Raw genomic sequence first — 19,817 nt, 5'->3', positions numbered from 1 at the left:
GGCCGGGCCGAGCCGGGCCTGGGGGGGGACACGTCCCGGGGGGGGGGCCTTTGGGCTCCCCCCGCCTCGCTCCGTGGGCGCCGCCGGCCCGGCCCGAGCGCAGCTCCCGGGGGCGAGCGGAGAGGCGCGACCATTGGCGGGGCGGGGGGAACCGGTACCGCTCCAGAACCCGGCGGGGGGAGAGGAGGAGGAAGAGGAGGAGAAGAGGAGGAGGAGCGGGCTCAGGTGCTCGCCATCCTTCCAAAGGGGGAAGGAGAGAAAGCGAGAGCAGCTCCAGCCTCGCCGCTGTCACTAGGGCTCCCTCTCAAGCAGTTGAGCGCAGCGGCTGAGGAGGATGCGGTGTAGGTGAGAAGGATCGCTGTTATGTCTTTAAAAGAGCTTAGGAGAAAGTAGTGATTTTCTACGTGCTCTGTTGCTTATAGAAGAAGGGAACGGATAGCCGGAAATATTCTGGGATGTTATAAAACCAAAAGGACTTTCTAATACAGCGTGGTGATGCACGGCAGGAAATTAACTCCAAAAAGAATGCTTTCTCTCAAACTGAGAAATGCTTTCTCTCAAACTGAAAATGTTGCTAGTATCTTAAATTCCTCCTGAAGGCACAGCAAGGACTATCAGAAACATCAGGGAGATTCTGGTACTTTTGAAGAGACATAAAGCAAATGCCAGCATAGTATCTGAATGACCTTGGAGATCATCTTATATGGATACATTAATTTTCACTGCCAGTCGTCTTGTCTCAGGAACTCTAGGATTAAAGATGATTTAAACGTTTTAGGGGCCTTTCAAAAGGCAAGATTGTATACAATTAATGACCTGCGTAATGATTCCTGAACTAATCAAGCATTTACTTAAAACTGAAGACAGAAGATGCTTTCTTTTAATGTTTGCCATCTCCATAACTGCAAATAAAATGAACAAGGTAATGTCCTGCAATTTGAAGAACTATTTATTATGCTGATCATCTAATGAATATTGTAACCCTAAAACTACTTAGAAGATGAAACTGAATAACAGAATGATGGAATAGTAAACAATGGCAGCTTTTCTAGTCAAATCAGCATTTCATTAGCTTCACAGCAGAATGCAGATGGAAGTTTCTGTTCTCGTTGTGTGGGGGGTTCTGAAATGATTCAGGTGTTGCTACAGAGGTGAGCAATATCATGGATATAACTATGAACTCCTGGGTACTGATCCACTGTAGCAGTTAATGGCAGTTTCCAAAGATGATTATTTTAAATTACCATTGCTGGAATTAAATTCAAGAGGATTTATTTTGTCTGTGGGGACCTTGAATTATGTTTCTGGCATTAATAATTGTAATGGACTATAACTTTTTGAAGGAATTGTGAATATTGACATAAGTCTCCAAATTCTATTCTTAAATTATTTTCATTTTTAAATGAGTAGACACAATCTTTCTCGTTGTATGTGAGATGTATGTTTTCCTTCTTGGGATTCAGAGGACAAATCTGCCTTATCCCCCACCCATCTCTCTCCAAATAAAATTCATTATTCATACCCAAACAGTGGTGAGTCTATTGGAATTAACCTTGATGAAAATGTTTATCTTTCCAATGACTAGCATGGATAAGACAGAGTGCCATCTCCTCAATGGAGCCAGAAAAGAAAGGATTAGATGATGAACTTTTTTGCTTTACTCTCCAGTCAGTCTGTGATTTAAATTGAGACATTTAAAAGATTACCTCCAATAACTGCTGGTTTAGGAAACCTCAGCTGCACTGAGGTTTCTCCTCTCCTTCCTCCCCCTTACCCCATTATATTCCTAAGTAAATTACTTTCTCAGGAAAACTGGCAGAGATTTCCCCCCTCCTTCCCTGGGCAATGAATGTGTCTTTTTTTTTTTTTGTCACTTTTTATTTCCATACTTCACAGTACCTGTTCTGGTTTAGAAGTGCCTTGTGTTTGCTAAAGATTGGTCAAGAGCACTGGCAGAGCTGATCAGTGGCCTTTCTCTTTCTGGCTTTTTTTTTTTTTTCCTTTATTTTTTTCTTCTTCTTTTTATTTCTTCTTTTTTTTTTTTTTTTTTTTTTTTTTTTTTTCCTCTCTTCCTTCTTTCTTTCTCAAGCTAAGGCGTGCCAGAGGTGATGCACTGATGCTGAGGAGGCATCAACAGCTATGGGACTGTAATCCTCTCAAATGTAAGCACTGGCAGTGTCTACAGAGAGAGATCGTGGGACGCTGAAGCAGAGTTTAGCTGCTGTTACAGCAGGTCACCTGCTCAGGGTGCAGTGTTCCCTAATCCCAAAGCATGAACCAGTCCCGATGGATTGAATGGAGGACTCTGAATATGAGCAGTAGTGTTACGAACATATCTGAGCACCTCTCCTGCCCTCTCGGATTTGGTCACTACAATGCAGTTGACATCTGTATCCTTGAGACAGTCGTTATTGTCTTGCTCACGTTTTTAATTATTGCGGGTAACTTAACTGTGATATTTGTATTCCACTGTGCTCCACTTCTGCATCATTATACCACCAGCTATTTTATTCAGACCATGGCCTATGCTGATCTTTTTGTTGGAGTTAGCTGCTTGGTTCCTACTTTGTCACTGCTTCACTACTCGACAGGTGTCCACGAGTCCTTGACATGTCAAGTTTTTGGATATATCATCTCTGTGCTCAAAAGTGTATCTATGGCATGTCTTGCTTGCATCAGCGTGGATCGCTATCTCGCTATAACAAAGCCTCTCTCCTATAACCAACTGGTCACACCTTGCCGCTTGAGAATCTGCATCATTTTGATCTGGATTTACTCTTGCCTGATCTTCTTGCCTTCTTTTTTTGGTTGGGGAAAACCTGGTTACCACGGAGATATTTTTGAGTGGTGTGCTACCTCCTGGCTAACCAACGCCTATTTTACCGGCTTTATCGTGTGCTTACTCTACGCTCCTGCTGCCCTTGTCATCTGTTTCACCTATTTCCACATCTTTAAAATTTGCCGGCAGCACACCAAAGAGATCCATGACCGGAGAGCTCGATTTCCCAGCCACGAAGTGGATGCTGCTGGGGAGACTGGGCACAGCCCTGACCGCCGCTATGCCATGGTTTTGTTTCGGATAACCAGCGTGTTCTACGTGCTGTGGCTCCCCTATATCATCTACTTTCTGCTGGAGAGCTCTAGGGTGTTGGAAAACCCATCTCTTTCCTTCTTAACGACGTGGCTTGCTATAAGCAATAGTTTCTGCAACTGTGTCATCTATAGCCTCTCCAACAGCGTTTTCAGGCTGGGACTGAGGAGACTCTCAGAGACAATATGTTCATCTTGTACGTGTTTAAAAGACAGGGATGCACGGGACCCTAAGCCAAGAAAACGAGCTAATTCTTGCTCCATTTAAAGAAAACTGGCACGTGTAACCAAATTGCGGAGTTTTGATAAGTATTTGCTGTATCTGGAAACTTGCCAGAAGAGAAATGTTTACTTGAATAGCTTGTGATGATGTTAGAGGGAGTTTAAAGGTGATTGAGGCAAAGGAAAAGGCTGCTGTGAGAGAGGGCGCTGAACTTGAATATAGCTCTTGTGAAACTGTGAGGAGAGCAAATTGACAGAGATGATGAAGAAAGTCAGAGCTAAAAATCTTCCAAAGGGCATGAAATAACTACCACATCAGAGGAGGTTCCTCGTAAAATAAATAAGCTAGTAAACACCTTATATTTTTCCCCCTTGTAGAGAAGTTGTCTTACTATCTTTGTGTCAGAATATACTGTAGACTTCTGAATTTAAATATATTTAAGAAGAAATAATCAGCAACACAATAAGTGGGTATCCGTAAATTATATACCTGAGGACTATAGTAGATATTGCAGATTAATAATCAGCTCTCTCTCTGCTCACATCTTTGTACAATTTTCAGTTGTACAAACAATCCACAGTGCATAAAACCTACACCGGGCATGACGCTTTTGGTTAGAATGGCACATTTTGGTGCAACTCTCACAGAAGCCCTCCCTCTCGTTTCCCCCCTTTTTCCCATGCTCTGCATCCCTAGTTTTCTTTGCCTCTCAGTGGTTTAGTTTGAGAACACCTCGGAGGTAAACTTGAGTTTTTCAAACCATTCTTTTGTGTGGAAAGCAACAGTCCTTCCCGGCTGACTGAGCACCTGCAGCTGCCCATGTGCAATGACTTCTTCAATCTTTCATTCTCTTGATCCTGTTAAATCAGCACATGGAATCGACGTAGTATCCTTTAGGGTATACTAAAGCTTTTCCTTTATTGGCTACACAGATAATCCTAATGCAGATACGGTAATTGCACACAGCAGTGGGCATCACTGCTTAGAAAATGAAAGCTAACTAACCCTTTTCTTTGGGAAGTCTAAATAGCTTTACTGTTGTAGCTGTCAGTCCGTTGTGTGAACCTAGCTTGCACGTACTGTACTTTTTTTAGAGAAAACGTAAATTGTGGTCTGTGCCTGATGTTTTCATAGCACATGGAATCGGTCAATGCTACCGGATTAAAAACTACACTTGCTTTAAGAGAAATACTTCTGTGCAGTTGTTGAATAACTGTTTGTTAGACAAGTGTTCTCAAAGAAGGTAAACAAGGCAGTTTAGTATTTAATACAGTCAAAGAGCTTCAGTATTTCTTTTTGTACTGAACTGATTTTCAGGTCCACTGATGAAAACTTCTTCATTTTGCAAGAGCGCACATGAAGTTTGTGTAATAAATTGCCAGGGGTTCAGATGCATGCCAGTCAATAAACTATTAAAATTATTCTTTTGAACCAAATGTAATTTTCTTAGATGGTTATTGGCTTTTAAAAAAGGCCCAGTCATTGATTATTGGTGCCTTTTAACACTGCACTATTAATCCTTCTTTCACCAAAATGCATATGTAAAGGTCGTGCCTGTTACTTTTTGTAATGGAAGTTAACCACGCTCGCACACTTCTGTGGTTTGACTCTAAGTCTCCCTTAATGATGTATTCTTTGTTCTGTTGAGGTGATTCTGAACCCCATACTTTTTTTAAACCTGTAAGAAAGTTGAAACAATGGAATAAAGTAGTATTATGTATATCAAAACCAGCCTTGGCTTTAGTTCCCTCATGTTACACTGTTCTCTGTAGAAGTTCTGTTGAGTTAGGACTCAAGAGTGATGAACGATTTAAATTCCCAACCTCAAAGCTGCTTACTTGCTGTCTTAAATTTTTGTATACCTGTTTCTAGCATTGTACAATCTTTGAAGCAGATTGAAACGTGACTTGAAAGGTTCCTCTAACTAAGCTCAGCTGTTGCTGACAATTAGCCCTGATAGATTTTTTGGAAACATGAGTAGTATTCTTTGCACATATCTCAAAATCTTCTGTGTCTACAGGAATGTCTCTTCTGCCTTCTTTTGTAAAGTTGCTGTTTCTTTCAGAAGGCTCTTTGTTTTTTGGCTGACTTTTGCTTTATAGGGTTGTGTAACCCCGTCTCTTCTTACAAACACAACTTGGATGGATTTCATTTTGTCATTATTTAGTCATTGTTTCCTGCTTAGTAGGTTCTCAGTGTGCAAGACTTATACAAGAATCATGAAATAGCTCATTTCTCAGAACTCATAGGGCTGATTTCACACTGGTGAAGTACGAAAGAGCTGGCTGCCTACTGCTTCTGGTTCTTGTTGGCTTTCCTTTTAACAAGATTCTATGGGACCTCCTGAAATTCAAGGGAAGTTCTAGAAAATGCTTGAAACTGAACTAACCTTTTGTTAACCACAGCCTGGAGGCAGTAGATGCATTGTTAGCACAGTACTGTAACTACCAAGACGTAGAAATACACAAGCTAACTCATTTGAATCAGTAGTGCCTTAGTAGAACCCTGTTCGTATAACCTCAGTAGATGGAGTTGATGTGCAGCAACTCGAAGCTTTGTTGCCTGCAAATGTTGGTCAGAAAGGAGAGAGCTTCACTTCAGAACCTGGAGGACAAAGTTTACTCACCAGCCCATGGGCTTCTTGCCCTCCAGGGCAGAGTTAGCAATACTTTTCTCTCTGCTGTTGTGTTGAGCTTGTGGAGCTGCCAAGTGGGACTGAAAATTTCCTTCCTCCTCAGGCTGTCCTTGGAGCATGAGAATATAGTAGAATGCAAACTAATCATAGGTTCCTAGGCTTTTCTTTTTTTTTTGTGGAGGGGGGAGGTTGTTTCATAAATACTGGCTTAACCTTGTTGCTGCAGCAATGCTTATTTGCTTCTCTGGACCCTGAATTGCACTTGCTGCAAAGTCACACTTCAGCCTCTTCTCTGTAAATCCCAAGTCTTCAGGACTCCTGGAGTCTGTCAAATTAAACATCCTCAGCAGAGTTAAATACTTAATTTCTGCTTGCTGTTCCCAGAATGATAGGATTTGACCTCTTGGTCAGTCACATGAATTTTTATGCTTAGTAAGTCTTTCATTTTTTTTGGAAAGTGTTTTCTAAACTCACTATTTCAAATTTTATTTGAGGGAGGTTTGTTTTGTTTTCCTAAAGCTGTCTGAGGATTCCAGCTGGTGCTAAATTATCTTCCAAAATTACAAGGCTGAACATTCTGATGAATAAAAAAGGTCCAATGGGAATTCTAGTTACCCGGTCTGTCACTTTTGATTTTCATTCTGTCATTATATAAAATCTCATGGTTTTCTATGAAAATCTGGTTAAAGAATGAGTCTTCTAAAGCTGGAATCTGGAGTATGCATCCTACTTTCATGTGCCTAAAGATATTTATGATTTATGAAATACCTAGTAAATAGGTGACTATTTACAGTGAACAAAAGACAGTGAACAAAGGAATCACATGGAAAAGATAATTGTTAATAATATAGGTAATAATAAAGTCTTTCTATATAGAGAAGTGTTGTGGCAGTTGCTAAAATTTCAGGTTCCTTAAAAAAAAAATGAGAAGAAAATAGATGTAAAACATTAAATAAAAGATGTAAAGTGAAAAGACATGCCTGATAGGTAAGCAAACCATATATATACATATATAAAAGATGGTCCTTTGTGCAGGTGAAATGCATTTTGCCATTACATTTCTCTTGAATACTTGCAGTTTTACTGTAACAGAGGCTGTGTCAAGGTTGATTGCATTTCTGTTTTTGGACTCTCTTGTCTTCAGCCTAAGGTAAAGTTAAAAAAACAAACAAAAAAAAGCCAGCAAAAGTGCTACCAGAAAAGTAATTCTTTCTTTACCAGATTTTGTGTTTCTTTATTTCCTGAAATAGCTAAGTGAATTTCCTTATGATACTTTTCTTTAAAGGGAAAGAATATTCCAGTAATGAAAAGCACAGTGCTATCTTTTAGAAGATTTCTTATTGTCTTACAGTAAGATTTTTTCCCCCTGTTTCTGCTTAAGAATCCATTTAGTAATTGTACTTGGTAAAGTATGAGGTATCATGCTGGGTTTATTTTTGTGCAGAATCTTTGTTCTTCCTCTGCTGAAAACTTTGGGGTGTTTTGCTTTACTGAGCCAGTTCATTAAGACCTTTTAAAAATAGCATTTATAGTGCTTTTATGAATATTTTTAATTAATTAATGTTTGACATTTTAATATCTATAAACACGTTTAGTTTTCACAGCCAGCAAAACTAATAAAGCATCTTCTTTTTTGTACAATAACTTACCAGTCAGTATTAGCTATTGTCTATTGAGAGAAGTTTATCAATGTCATGATTAGCTGGTTCATTAGCTATTTCATTTTGTGTATGACCAATTAAGTTTAACTATTAAAAAAAAAAAAAGGAATTGTTGCAACAGGGTATAGAGCTGATGGGAAACTCATCAGATTTTATTCTGTCTCACAGTTGGTTCTCAACATGAAACTATTTTAGCTCTCTGTATTACAGTTGTAGCCAAGCAAATAAATATATGGATTTTTTTTAATGTTGCTGTTTGAGTGCTGAGAATCTGTACCTCTAAATCCAGGCTGCTGCTCATGGTGGGAATGTCCCTTCCATGGATCCCCAAATTGGATGCAGTGTGCCCAGCAACGTGATGGTCCTGGATCTGACTTTGCCAAGGAGCAGTGCCAGAGGTTCAGGAGGCTGACAGTGCTGTGGGGGCTGAATGTCACTGAAGGTGGCACTTGCCTCCCAGCCATCCTCCAGGATCAGCTAATTTGCAGATCTTCAAATTTATTGTTGCTGTCACAAAAAGGATAAGTTTAAGCCTTTGACTTTATCCTCCCCTTGTTACCTCTCTCTCTCATTAAGCTGTTTCATGGCTGGAGTGGTGCATCTTTCTACTAATTAACTCAATTAGGTTTATTTTGGGGGGTTTTTGTTTGTTTGTTTTTAATTAAAACCTTTTATGTACATCATTTGAATGGCAAACACAAACATTGCTTTCTTAACTGAATGCCAATTAATTTTTAGCCCTTTCCAGAAATGGAAGCATCACTACGGTAGTGATTTTCTGTCACTTGCAGCACTGCCTGCACCATGGCTTTAAAGATAGTGTTTCCCCAAGATTTTTGCTAAGCCAAGTTCAAGTAAAATCTGTTTTCCCCCTCTATTTAATATAGACAGGATTTTTTTTTTTTTTTTTAGTCCATGCTGAATTTATAGATGGAACTCTGAACATATTTAATTGTTCACAGAAGTTGATGTCATTATTGTAGATTAGTGGGATGAAAGCAATATAGAAGGACTTTTAAGGGTAGCTTCCTACTCGCACATTTTTCTAGTCAGTCTTAAACAAAATGACTCCATTCTCCATCTGATGGGAGGAAAATCTTTCCAGAAAATATGATTCAAACTCCATGAGCTTTAAGTGCTAAGGGAACAGTATGTGAATGTAGAAGCAGCTGAAAATGGCTCTGTGCCTCAACAAAAATGTAATAAAAGCTCCTCACTTCTACATCCATAATTTTTGTGGACTTTCCCTTTGTCCAAGTACTGTGAAAGGTAGGATGAATATCAGAAAACCTTAATGCTTTCAGCTGCACTGACAGCAGACTAGGAAAAGCAATTTCAGGCAGCAAAAATGTCTGTAGATCTTTGGGATTTTATCACAGTCTTCTCCCGACTGCTGCCAAACTTAACCCTCTTGAGAAGAATGTGACAGCAATGCTGAAGGTTTTTTCATTTTCTTCACTCTGTGACTCGAGCTGAACCAAGAGAAGGTGATTTGGATCAAAATGAAACTTCTGTGTTGCCAAGGAAAAGGGTTTCACTTTGGGTATGGGATGTTCATCCCTGCCTCAGAACTTGCAGGGTGGATTCTACAACCAGTGCACAGTATTAGGAAAAGAGAGAAACCACAAAGCTTTTAGAAGGGGAAGCTCAGAGATGTCAGCATTACTCATGCAAGGGCATTTTCTACATCTTGACAGCATTGCTTTTTGTTTGTTGTCTTTAAATGAAATATGTGCTTGTATTTTTTCTCTTCTTTTGTAAATTACTTGAGTAAGCACAAATCCTTTTCAACACAAAAGTTGCCCATCTTATGAGAAATTTAAATGAAGAACAGGATAGTGGTTTGGGAAAGTACAACAGACTGGCCTTGGGAGGCAGACTGGCCCTGTACTTGTGGAACATGGACTACTTTGACTTTTATGCATCTTAGGCAGGAAAGCTTTCAAATACCTGTACCAGGTGGGGGTTTCTCAGTCCTTACATCATCTCTCCCCTGTTATTTGTGCTTCTGTGTGTATTATTTACAGGTTCTTTTGTGACATCTAAAGTTAGATTTGTAAATGGACAAATGATATTTTCCATGATCAGGCAGATTTGTTCAGACCTAGAGAAGACAAAGGTTTTTGTGTTTCCTCAGTGATTACAGGTTATGGGTTCCCATGAGCTGTCCTGTGGTATGGGAGCAGATACAGGAAGGGTGTCTAGAGGCAGAAAAGCTGATGGACTCTTCCTCAGATGGACTGCTCCTCATCTCTGGCATGAAATTACTGTGTCTGATGAGCCCAGCTGAAGTTGTGGCTTGGTGATCTCTGAGGTCCCTTCCAACCCAGCCAATTCTATGATTCAGGGGGAGAAACAGAGAGAGTGGGTGCCCTTTACTTACTCATTTATCTTCATGCCACCATGTAACTCCATGTTCACATCTGTTTCAGTGAGGATTGTCACAAACAAAACATTGCCATTTAGGAATATGCATCCTCCCTGTTTTCTGCTGGGATTCCTGTAGCTTGCTCTCAGTACAGTTTGCCATTTAAACCTCTGATTCATTCTCACTGAATAAACTGGGGTGGTCTGAATTGTTCCCATTCTGGCAGCAGAATGAAACATGGACCTCACCTCCTCTTCCCATGGCTGGAACGTGGGAATGTCCTCTGCTTGCAGTCACATTCCATGGAGTGAATCTTCCGTGGAAGGGCTGGGACAGACCACTAAAGGCAATAAGACTTTTAAACTGCCTCAACAGGGTTTTTGCAGAGCTTTGCTCAGAAGGGGTTTTTATTGGTAAGAAAAATTGGTGGAACTTAAAATGGGAGATCTGGGTACTGCAAGTCATGAATTGTTATTAGGTCAAGAGCAGATTAGTCTGGTTTTCACTGATGCCCTCAATAGGTAACAGGATCTTCATAAGAGAGTTTTTTTGTAATCAGGTAGATTTTTGGACACTACAATTTTTATATTGCATTTTAATGCACACAGCTTTGGGTTGCAGAGAGTCATTTAATGACAAGGTTTCAGTGGCAGTTTTTTTATCATTTCAAGGGCTTTGGGGACTGCTTTGTGGCTGGAGTTGGTTAAGTGCTAAGTGTATAATAACATTACTAAAACCATAACAGCAAACCTTGGGAGCTCACAATCAATTGTTTATTTTCTTTTGTTGCCCATGCTTTACTTGATCCCTGGCTTTTGGGGTTTTTTAAAGTCTGTTTTAAATTTGAATTCTATTTCTATTTCAATTTGATTCTATTATCTCTTACATTCTATTATCTTTTACACAGGTGTGTTCTTTACTTGGCTTATGTAAAAACCTTTGAGAGTATTAGAAACATCATACCCTTGAAGGGAACTAAATCTAGTTTTAAATGTATTTAGGCTGCATGTCATTGGATCTAAAGGAGGTTGGTTCTGTAGCATCTTAAGTGGATTTCAGGTGTCTTGGCAACAAGCCTCATCAAGAAAGGCCAAGCTCTCCAACCTGTTCTGTTGAGCTGAAATATTATTTGCTGCTGATTTTATTAGTTGCTAATTAAAGAAACTGATTTGGTGGTGAATCAGTATTTTGGATGGGATTTAGAGAGGTGCTGTTTCTGCTGCATTTCCTTTGGTTCTGATGGCTGTAGATGAAGGTTATTGCTCAAGTGCTGCTGAAGCTTTGTCCATGTTATCCTTGTGTATTTCCAGCTCCTTTCTTTGAGTTTATTCTGGCTTAAAAAGCCTTTTAGGGAAAAAGTAAGTCTGTGATGGTTGGTCATGGATACAAGTGTGCCTCAATTACCATCTGATTACATGAATTTCACTGCATTAGTAATACCTGTATTTTAAAAATAAAAATAATAGTAAAGTGCTCTTGTAATAATGTTACTGGTTTTGTTTTAAAATAAATTTGTAGCAAGATGTATTTTTTTTACACTGGTAAAGAGTTTTGAAGTGTGATGTTTGTGAGGAGTACCTGTTCATAAGTTATTAAGGGGAAATATTTGGATTTCAATTGGCAGATGAAATTCAAGAGATAAATATAAACATTGATTCTAAAGTAAATCAGCTCTTAGTTTTCATACAATAACAAAATGAAATTTATCCATTTCCTCTCAGGAAGAGGATTAGGGGTTACTGTAAATTGTTTTATGGAACTTGGATTTTTATGAGCTATGGCTTACCAAAAGTATTGAGGTATTGGTAACTATAGAAGTGATAAAAGAAACTAATAGAAAGCATCACTACCATCACCATGGTGTGCCTGGATCTTGAATGCTGAGTGTAAGTGGTCCATGGTGAAAGCTGGAAGGAGTTCTGAATGGCAAAGGAACTGCTCCTCTGTAAGGAAGAGTTAAAGTATTTGGGATTCTCCAGCCTTGAAAAGAAAGGATTAAGGTGCAGATCAGTACAAGAGGTCTGTAAGGCTGTGAGTGTTTTGGAGGAGAACTGGATATAATTACTGATAGTTCCTTTTCCAGTGTAAAAAAATGAAAATCAAGGAGGCAGTATGAAAACAAACCATTTGTAGTGAATTGTGGAATTGACAAAAGGCACTCTGGATGTTGAAACCTGACATTGGTTTCAAATTCAGAGAAATACAAAGAGGAATAGCACATTAAATGCTGTCATCATGCTTCTGGCTTGGCAGCCCATGTGCTGCAGATGCCCAGAGCCTCAGAGGCTGTGATGGGGGGATTGTCACAGTGTGTTTGTCCCATCCTGACGTTTGTCCTTGGGTGCCTCTTAATAGTTGGTGTTGCAGACAGAGGAACTACAGGCTGACCTAAAACATCTGCTCTTACCTTTCTGCTCTTTTGCATTGTTATGTCTTTATTACTTTTCATACATTCGCTCTGGATATTTCTTTTCATATTTGATCTGTCAGGAAAAGAATGCACAGTTTCCTTCAGCTGTTTTATTCTGAATAAAATTGTGAGTGAAAAATGATCAGCTGTGGCTGTGTGTCTTTGTGGAAGGTGGCTGTGAGAGCAGAAGTGTCAGCATGATCAACTGTCCCCATCTTTTCTCCCTATTGAAGGAAAATACTTTCTGGAAGATAATCAACAAAGCAGTTGTGAAGGAGACTATATTGCTATTTATATTGCTATTTTTGATATCAGTATCAGAGGATAAACTTTTAACTTAAAAAAAATAATTGCTGTTGCTAAGACCCAAGATATTATTGTAAGCACAACAAAAAGGGCTTCTCAACCCTATCTAAATACCATGTTTTGTTAAAATAGGGATGCCAGCATCATGCATGGCAGTCAGATACCCCTCCCAAACTAAAGCTGATTCAGTAGAGGTCCAACAAGTCCTCTGCTTCATCATGTTATGGGAAAATGTGCTGTATCATACTGACACAAAAAATGCTCTGGAGGTCACTAAAGAGTGTAAAGGCTGCAATGTTGTATTTAAGAGGGACTGAATCCTTGAGAAAATGTCCCTGTCAGCCTGTTGTGGCTGACTGTGTACAGTTAGCAGTTCCCAACAACAAACTGGTATTCTCTCAACTATTTCTGGAGTTGCCAAAGTTAACAGTGAGGCTAACAAGGAAATTCCAAGTATCTTAATGTGCCATGAGGATCAAGTATGGCTGAGTTCTTCCACCCCTGTGTCATCTCTTTTCTAAAATGATGCATTATCCAGTGAGAAGTAAAACCAGAAGTCAAACTAAATCTCCATATAACTGGGGCTGATATATTTATAGAGTTGAAAATATCATGTAGTTCATTCTGCCTGTTGCTGTAGCTTCACAACTGTATTGTCTTTTAATATTGTTTTTGTAGAAGAAAGCTGTTGCATTCTACATTTAATGTTACAATTAGATCAATTAACACTGCTTTGCCCCAGCAACAGTTTCTCCTTTTCTTTAAAACCAGTGTCAACAATTTTCTTCTGTTAGAAAAAAGGTGATTTGTAAGGTGCATTCTGGTCTTTTTTTTTTTTTTTTTTTTTCCTAGAAGCTTGCGCCTTGTTTTTCAGTGGCTAAATCATGAAGTGGGGGCTTGGTGCTCAAATTTGGTTTCTTGTATTGCAATTCCACACACAACTGCATCTCCAGACGAGCTTGAGTCCCCCTCCTCTTATTTATGGATTCGGGATGTGGAAATATGGGAAAATACGAGGCCAAATTGTAGCTCAGGATGTCAGTGTTGAAGTTATTTTCATGACTGAATATACCTTGTTCATTTTCTTGTAGATGAACTTAAGTGAACTTGCAGAAATCAGCAAGACTTTTTATTTTTCTTCCTTAAAAAGTAATTATTGTTTGAAAAACAATCTGACTAGAGAGAAACTATTCACATTCAAGGTAGATAGTTGATACTGTGAGGTTTGTTTCCCCCTCTTCCCGTTCTTGGAAACATCATTCTTGTTACTGGTAATTCAAAATAGTGAAAAACAAAGGTAATGTGCTTTGCAAATATGCCTGCTAACAGTGCATTTGTACATGCAGACACATTTCAGTCTAGAAGTCAGAATATCATAGAATCATAGAATTGGGTGGGTTGGAAGGGACCTCAGAGATCATCGAGTCCAACCCTTGATCCACCGCTGCTGCAGTTCCCAGCCCATGGCACTGAGTGCCACATCCAGTCTCTTTTGAAATATCTCCAGACACGGAGAATCCACTACTTCCCTGGGCAGCCCATTCCAATGGCTGATCACTCTCTCCGTAAAGAAATTCTTTCTAATATCCAACCTAAACTTCCCCTGGCACAACTTGAGACCCTGCCCTCTTGTCTTGTTGAAAGTCGTCTGGGAAAAGAGCCCAACCCCCCCGTGGCTCCAACCTCCTTTCAGGGAGTTGTAGAGAGTGATGAGGTCTCCCCTGAGCCTCCTCTTCTCCAGGCTGAACACCCCCAGCTCCCTCAGCCTCTCCTCATAGGATTTGTGCTCAAGTCCCTTCACCAGCCCAGTTGCCTCCTTTGGACCTGCTCCAGGACCTCAATCTCCTTCCTGAGCTGAGGGGCCCAGAACTGGACACAGGACTCAAGCTGTGGCCTCACCAGGGCTGAGTACAGGGGCAGAATCCCTTCCCTGGACCTGCTGGCCACGCTGTTCCTGATCCAGGCCAGGATGCCATTGGCCTTCTTGGCCACCTGGGCACACTGCTGGCTCCTGTTCAGCTTCCTGTCAATCCAGACTCCCAGGTCCCTTTCTGCCTGGCTGCTCTCAGCCACTCTGTGCCCAGCCTGTACCACATTCATATCTTTGCAATGCTTTAATCAAAAAGCATTATTGCAGCTTTCCAATGTGGTAGCTCATCAGTTCAGTAATATTAATGATATCTATATTTTGGTCTATCCTTGCTGTAAGTAGAATTCCAGTTGACCTCAGCAGAGCACTGGAATTTTAAGGTTTAGCTCTGTTTTCCATAATCAGTCTAGCAGTGAAATGGAAAGCACTAAACTGATTTTTTTCAGCAAATACACCCCATGACTCCTGAGCATCTCCATTACAGGAGAAAGGGTTGCAGCAGAAACATCACTAATGAGGAGGGGAGTCTCCCATGAACCAAGTTTGCATCTGTGTTTGTGTGCTGAAGTCAATGTGGTAACATATGCTCCAAAGATCAATACTGCTATAAAAGCACAGACCATGGAAGAGAGAAGGGAGAGATTGTGTAGCTTGGGTTTGCTGTGTTGCACTTCATGTTTTCAGTCTGTTTTCTGAATAAGCAGGTTGACTGCTAAGATTAAAACACAATATTGTTTTTCTGTGTACTCACCTAGTTCTGAGAATATTATGCTATATTAATTCACATTATTAAAAAAGCATTAAATATGACAGTTGAAAAAATATAATTCTTGGATATTATTTTAGAACTTCTACAGCTGGATTACAAAGAGTGTGGCTAAATTGTGTCACAATTTCTTTGCCAAGCCCTTCCTTTCCCCCCAGATGCATTGCATTGCTCTTGTTTTTTTGTATGAGCAGCATCTTGGCTGTTTTCCTTTGGAATATGACTGTATGAACATATAAGTCATTAGGAAATTCTATGGCTAGATGAATGATTAGGACTGAATCAGGATTATATCTTATGTTTTGTTGCTGTCCAGTTTGCTTGGTGGAATATTTGAACAATCAAAATCAGAACTGAAACCTGAAATCCTGTGTATGTTTTTGGGTTGTGTTTTTGTTTTGTTGTGGGTTTGCTTTGGGCTGTGGGTTTGTTTTTTTTTTTTTACTGAAAACACATTTTTCTATTTATATGAGAATGTAATCTCAAAATATATATATTATTTAACTGTTTACTGTTGTCTAAAACTTCTGTTACACATTTAACCTGGTTCTTTGACTGTTGCTACAAGAAGCCTTTTTTCATCCTGTGAGAACTTTCTGTGGAACAGAAGGTTGTTGGTCACACTTCAGTTTATTATTCATGCTGCTTTTATTGTCAACAATAAAATAATCTCAGGGATATGAATGAAATTCAGGTCGTGCCCTTGCTGGACAAAATGATTTATCTCAGTTCAGTCTCTTCAGTTCTTGTTCTTTGCAGCAGCATCTCCAGCTGTGTCTGAATTGACCTGCTTTCTTCTTAATAATTTTCTTTCTAAATCAGGGCAATATTAGCATACATTATGTTATATTTAGATTTCAGAGTTCTTAGAGTTCTATGAATTCACAGATTTAGAATAAGAATTTGATTTTTTTGTGCCAATGGATTTGTATCTTGAAAGCCATTACAGCCTCTTAGAAGCAGTTCTGAAGGCAGCAAAAGTGGTAGCAAACTCTTGGCTTTGAACCCTAATAAAAAGACCTATTTATAGTGGTTTTTGTGTCAACACTTAGAAAAATGTAGCTCTTAACTATACATTTTTGAGTTTTTTAACTCCTTATAGTAGATTAGTAGTTTTGATAACCAGCTTGATTCTAAGGTCACTTTCAACAGTGACAGAGATTATTTATGTTTTGCATTTTTCTTTTTATTTTGGCCTCCTGTTTGTAAGGACTTGGTTATTCATCAACTGTATAGTTAGAGGATGTAAAATGGGCAACTTTCAATTCATGGTCATCTCGACATCAGCTGGATAAACACAGGAGATAAAATAATATACAGGAAAAGGATTGAATCCATTCTGAGGTCTTTACAAACTGGCAATCTGCTGTACTGCTTTTCAAGATTTCAAACCTCAAACTCATCCAGAACTCCCAAGTTGATGGGTGGTGTCAGGACTTTTTTAGGCTTCGTATACTCATGAGTTACAACTCCTTGGAGATGCTCAGGGTTTGAGAATATCCACTAAATGTCATACCAGCAAGGCAGGAGCTCCGTGATGATTTTGCTCCTATTGTGAAAAGGTCTTCAATGCTCTTGATGCCTCAGAGAACTGGCCTGAAGGCAGTGTGATTCTCTTGCAATTTATTTGTTTGAACACAGCATTCTTGTTGTCAGGGTTTATATAAAATCTGAGCTGCTTGCTCCTCAGCTGTGTAGGACGTCCTATACCTCCCCACCCTGTCACATGCAGAGAGACCATCTGGGTGGATGGGATCAGCTCCAGATCGGGCTTGGAACTCAGCCAGGAATGTTAGAGAAACCTAAAAGCAAACAGAACAAACCAGAACCAACCAAAGCCTTTCCTCAGCAGTGATGCCTTCAGTGACATAATGGTTTTGTAACACGCGTGGTACCACAAAGCACTGGTTTCCTCCAGACACTGTGGGAACTTTGGAAAGGTCTAAGTTTCAAGTGTTTTGCCTGAAATCTAATGCCTTATTTTTGAGGGTGTTTCTTCTTGGGGTGTTGTCAAATACTGGTTTCTGGAGCAATGTTTTTTTTTTTTTTTAACAGTTCTAATTAGTTAATTTATTTCTCTCAATAGGACTGACTGAGAGAAAAGAAGCTGACACAGCCAATCCTTTATTGCTTTTAAGTTCTATAATTATTATTTCTTGCTGTGTGGAAGATGATTTAGAAAAGCAAGAGAACCACTTTCTATTCTTCCTTTTTTGAGATTAATTTAACACCTATTTTTTCTCATGGTTAGACATAGTTCTTTTTTTATTTCAAAAAATGCATGAAAGTTTGAATTTGATCTGTTTGATGCATTTTCAGTCTCTAAGTTTATGTTCTGTTTATATTACCTAGACTTCAAGTAAAAATATTTACGTCCTGACACCAGGTATAAATTATCCTGTAACATATTCTGTTTACAACAAAACAAAAAATAATCCAGTTATTCAGATATGACTGAGGGGTGATCAGATAGGTTCTAACTGGTTCTGAACTTCTTGATCATTCTTGTTTATCTTGGTCACTCCAAGGTTTCCTTTTCCTGGCTGATCAGGACCTTCACTTCTCTTTTTATAATCTGCTGTGTCCAAAACAAATTCAGATTTCTACTTGAGATCTTTCTTTCAGTTTAAAAGATTGTAACTGCTCCAAGAATTTGTTAGAGGGAGCCATGGCATCCTTGATAGAAACTCTCAGGCTCCCACCCAGCCACAAACAAATCAGTATTTCTCTGTCATCTGTTCAACCTCTGCATTACAGGGTAGATACCCACAGGGTAAGATCTTAAACTTAAAGGTCACTCTCAAATGCAATTATAGAGACAATAACTAAAAAAATCTAATAAAGGACTTTCTGAGGCAAAAAAATTTATCTTGTGGCTTTCAGAGCTTTGCATATTGTTTTGGGTTATGTTTGTGTCCCCAAATTTTAAGGGGTTGGACTTGATGCTCTCTGAGGTCCCTTCCAACCCAGCCAATTCTATGATTCTATGATATTGTGATCTCTTTTGAATTGTAACGTAAAGAGCCAGAACAGCAGTTGGAAACCTGTTAAATTCCTAAATTCCTGTTAAATTCAAGTTAAATTCAAGTTAAATTCCTAAATACTGATTTGAGGCTAAGTAGACCTGGCCTGATCTTCCAGGACTGCTGAGCAATGGAAAATCCCAGTCAGATAATAAACAACTGTGGGTATTTGTTTGTTGGGGTTTTCTTAATGAAAATCAGAATATAATCTCCATAGTCTGCAGACTCACTGAGATTTGAAATTTGATAATTTTCTTCAAAATCATTACACAATCATTTTTTTTTTAGCCAATTTAGGGATTACAGATATTTAGCTTAGATCTTCTTTGTTTCTGATTGTGGAACTGATGGCTATACCACTGATGGAAATCCTATTCTGGGTTAAATTTAAAGAGTCCATCAATGTAATGGCTTGTTTCCATTCCTCCTGTTTTTCATTAATATATATATATATTTCCACTTATTTTCTGCTGGTTTTCTGCTTCTCCCTTTTCCGTAGGGCAAAGAGCAATGGTTTCAAACCAGAACTGTGTAGATTTAGATTAGAAATTAAGAAGTTCTCTGCTGTGATGGTGGTACAATCCTGGAACAGGTTGCCCAGAGAGGTGGTAGAGGCCTCATCCCTGGAGACATTTAAGGTCAGGCTTGATGAGCAACCTGATGTAGTTAAATGTGAAACATCGAATCATAGAATTGGCTGGGTTGGAAGGGACCTCAGAGATCATCAAGTCCAACCCTTGATCCACTCCTGCTGCAGTTCCCAGTCCATGGCACTCAGTGCCACATCCAGTCTCTTTTTAAGTATCTCCAGACACGGAGAATCCACTACTTCCCTGGGCAGCCCATTCCAATGTCTGAGTGTCCTTGCTCACTGCAGGGGGATAGCACCAGATGACCTTTAAAGATCTTTTCCAACACAGCCCCTTCTGAAAGGGCTTTTAGGGTTTTCTTTGTGTCATGCTGGGAGCATCATGGTTGGAAAAAACATTCCTGGAGAAGAGGAAGAGCTGTCTAAAGAGGGTCTTCAAAGTAGCCGGGCAGTTTGAATTCTTTTCAAAACCCTGTTTAGGTGCTTCCTCCTGCACCTAAACAGAAGAAGGTACATTTGTTAGCATGCTGTGATCTTGCCTTTCATATCTGGCAGCTGCTTACTATTTTGTTATGATTGCAAAGGAGCAGTAGAGCTAAGTAACCTTCCCAAAAATGAATTTGACTTATGATTTTGGTGTGAAACAGTACATTTTATACTAATTTTTCCATTTGATTTAGGAGCTGGAGGTCTGCAGGGCCTGAACAATTAATGCTTAGTAGAGAGCACTTGAAAACTGTTTCTCTTGATCCAAATGTATTTCAAAGGTTCAGAGTTGTATTTTAAAAGGGAGATTTCAACTGGGTAAACGACTTAGATGAGAGGTTGGGCAGTGTGTGTGAATTGAAATAAAATAAACCAGTGAAATACTGGGAT

General features: G+C 39.4%; 2 protein-coding genes across 4 annotated transcripts in view; both read left to right on the top strand.

Annotated features, from left to right (window-relative positions):
• RABGAP1L (RAB GTPase activating protein 1 like) overlaps positions 1-19,817 on the top strand; it is a 239,136-nt gene that overhangs the window by 76,216 nt on the left and 143,103 nt on the right. The gene's annotated exons all lie outside the window — the stretch shown is intronic.
• On the top strand, positions 2,273-3,358 carry GPR52 (G protein-coupled receptor 52). Its single transcript, XM_008494803.1, has one exon. The coding sequence runs from the start codon at positions 2,273-2,275 to the stop codon at positions 3,356-3,358; it is 1,086 nt and encodes a 361-aa protein (XP_008493025.1).

The sequence above is a fragment of the Calypte anna genome, chromosome 8 (genome assembly GCF_003957555.1).
Source record: "Calypte anna isolate BGI_N300 chromosome 8, bCalAnn1_v1.p, whole genome shotgun sequence".
In the NCBI taxonomy this organism is placed as follows: Eukaryota; Metazoa; Chordata; class Aves; order Apodiformes; family Trochilidae; genus Calypte; species Calypte anna.
The sequence above is the reverse complement of the archived record's forward strand: the minus strand, read 5'-3'. Positions and strand labels throughout refer to the sequence as shown.

What these genes read in the sequence shown, in the direction of transcription:
- GPR52 (XM_008494803.1), top strand. Translation starts at nt 2,273, where the DNA reads ATGAACCAGTCCCGATGGATTGAATGGAGGACTCTGAATATGAGCAGT.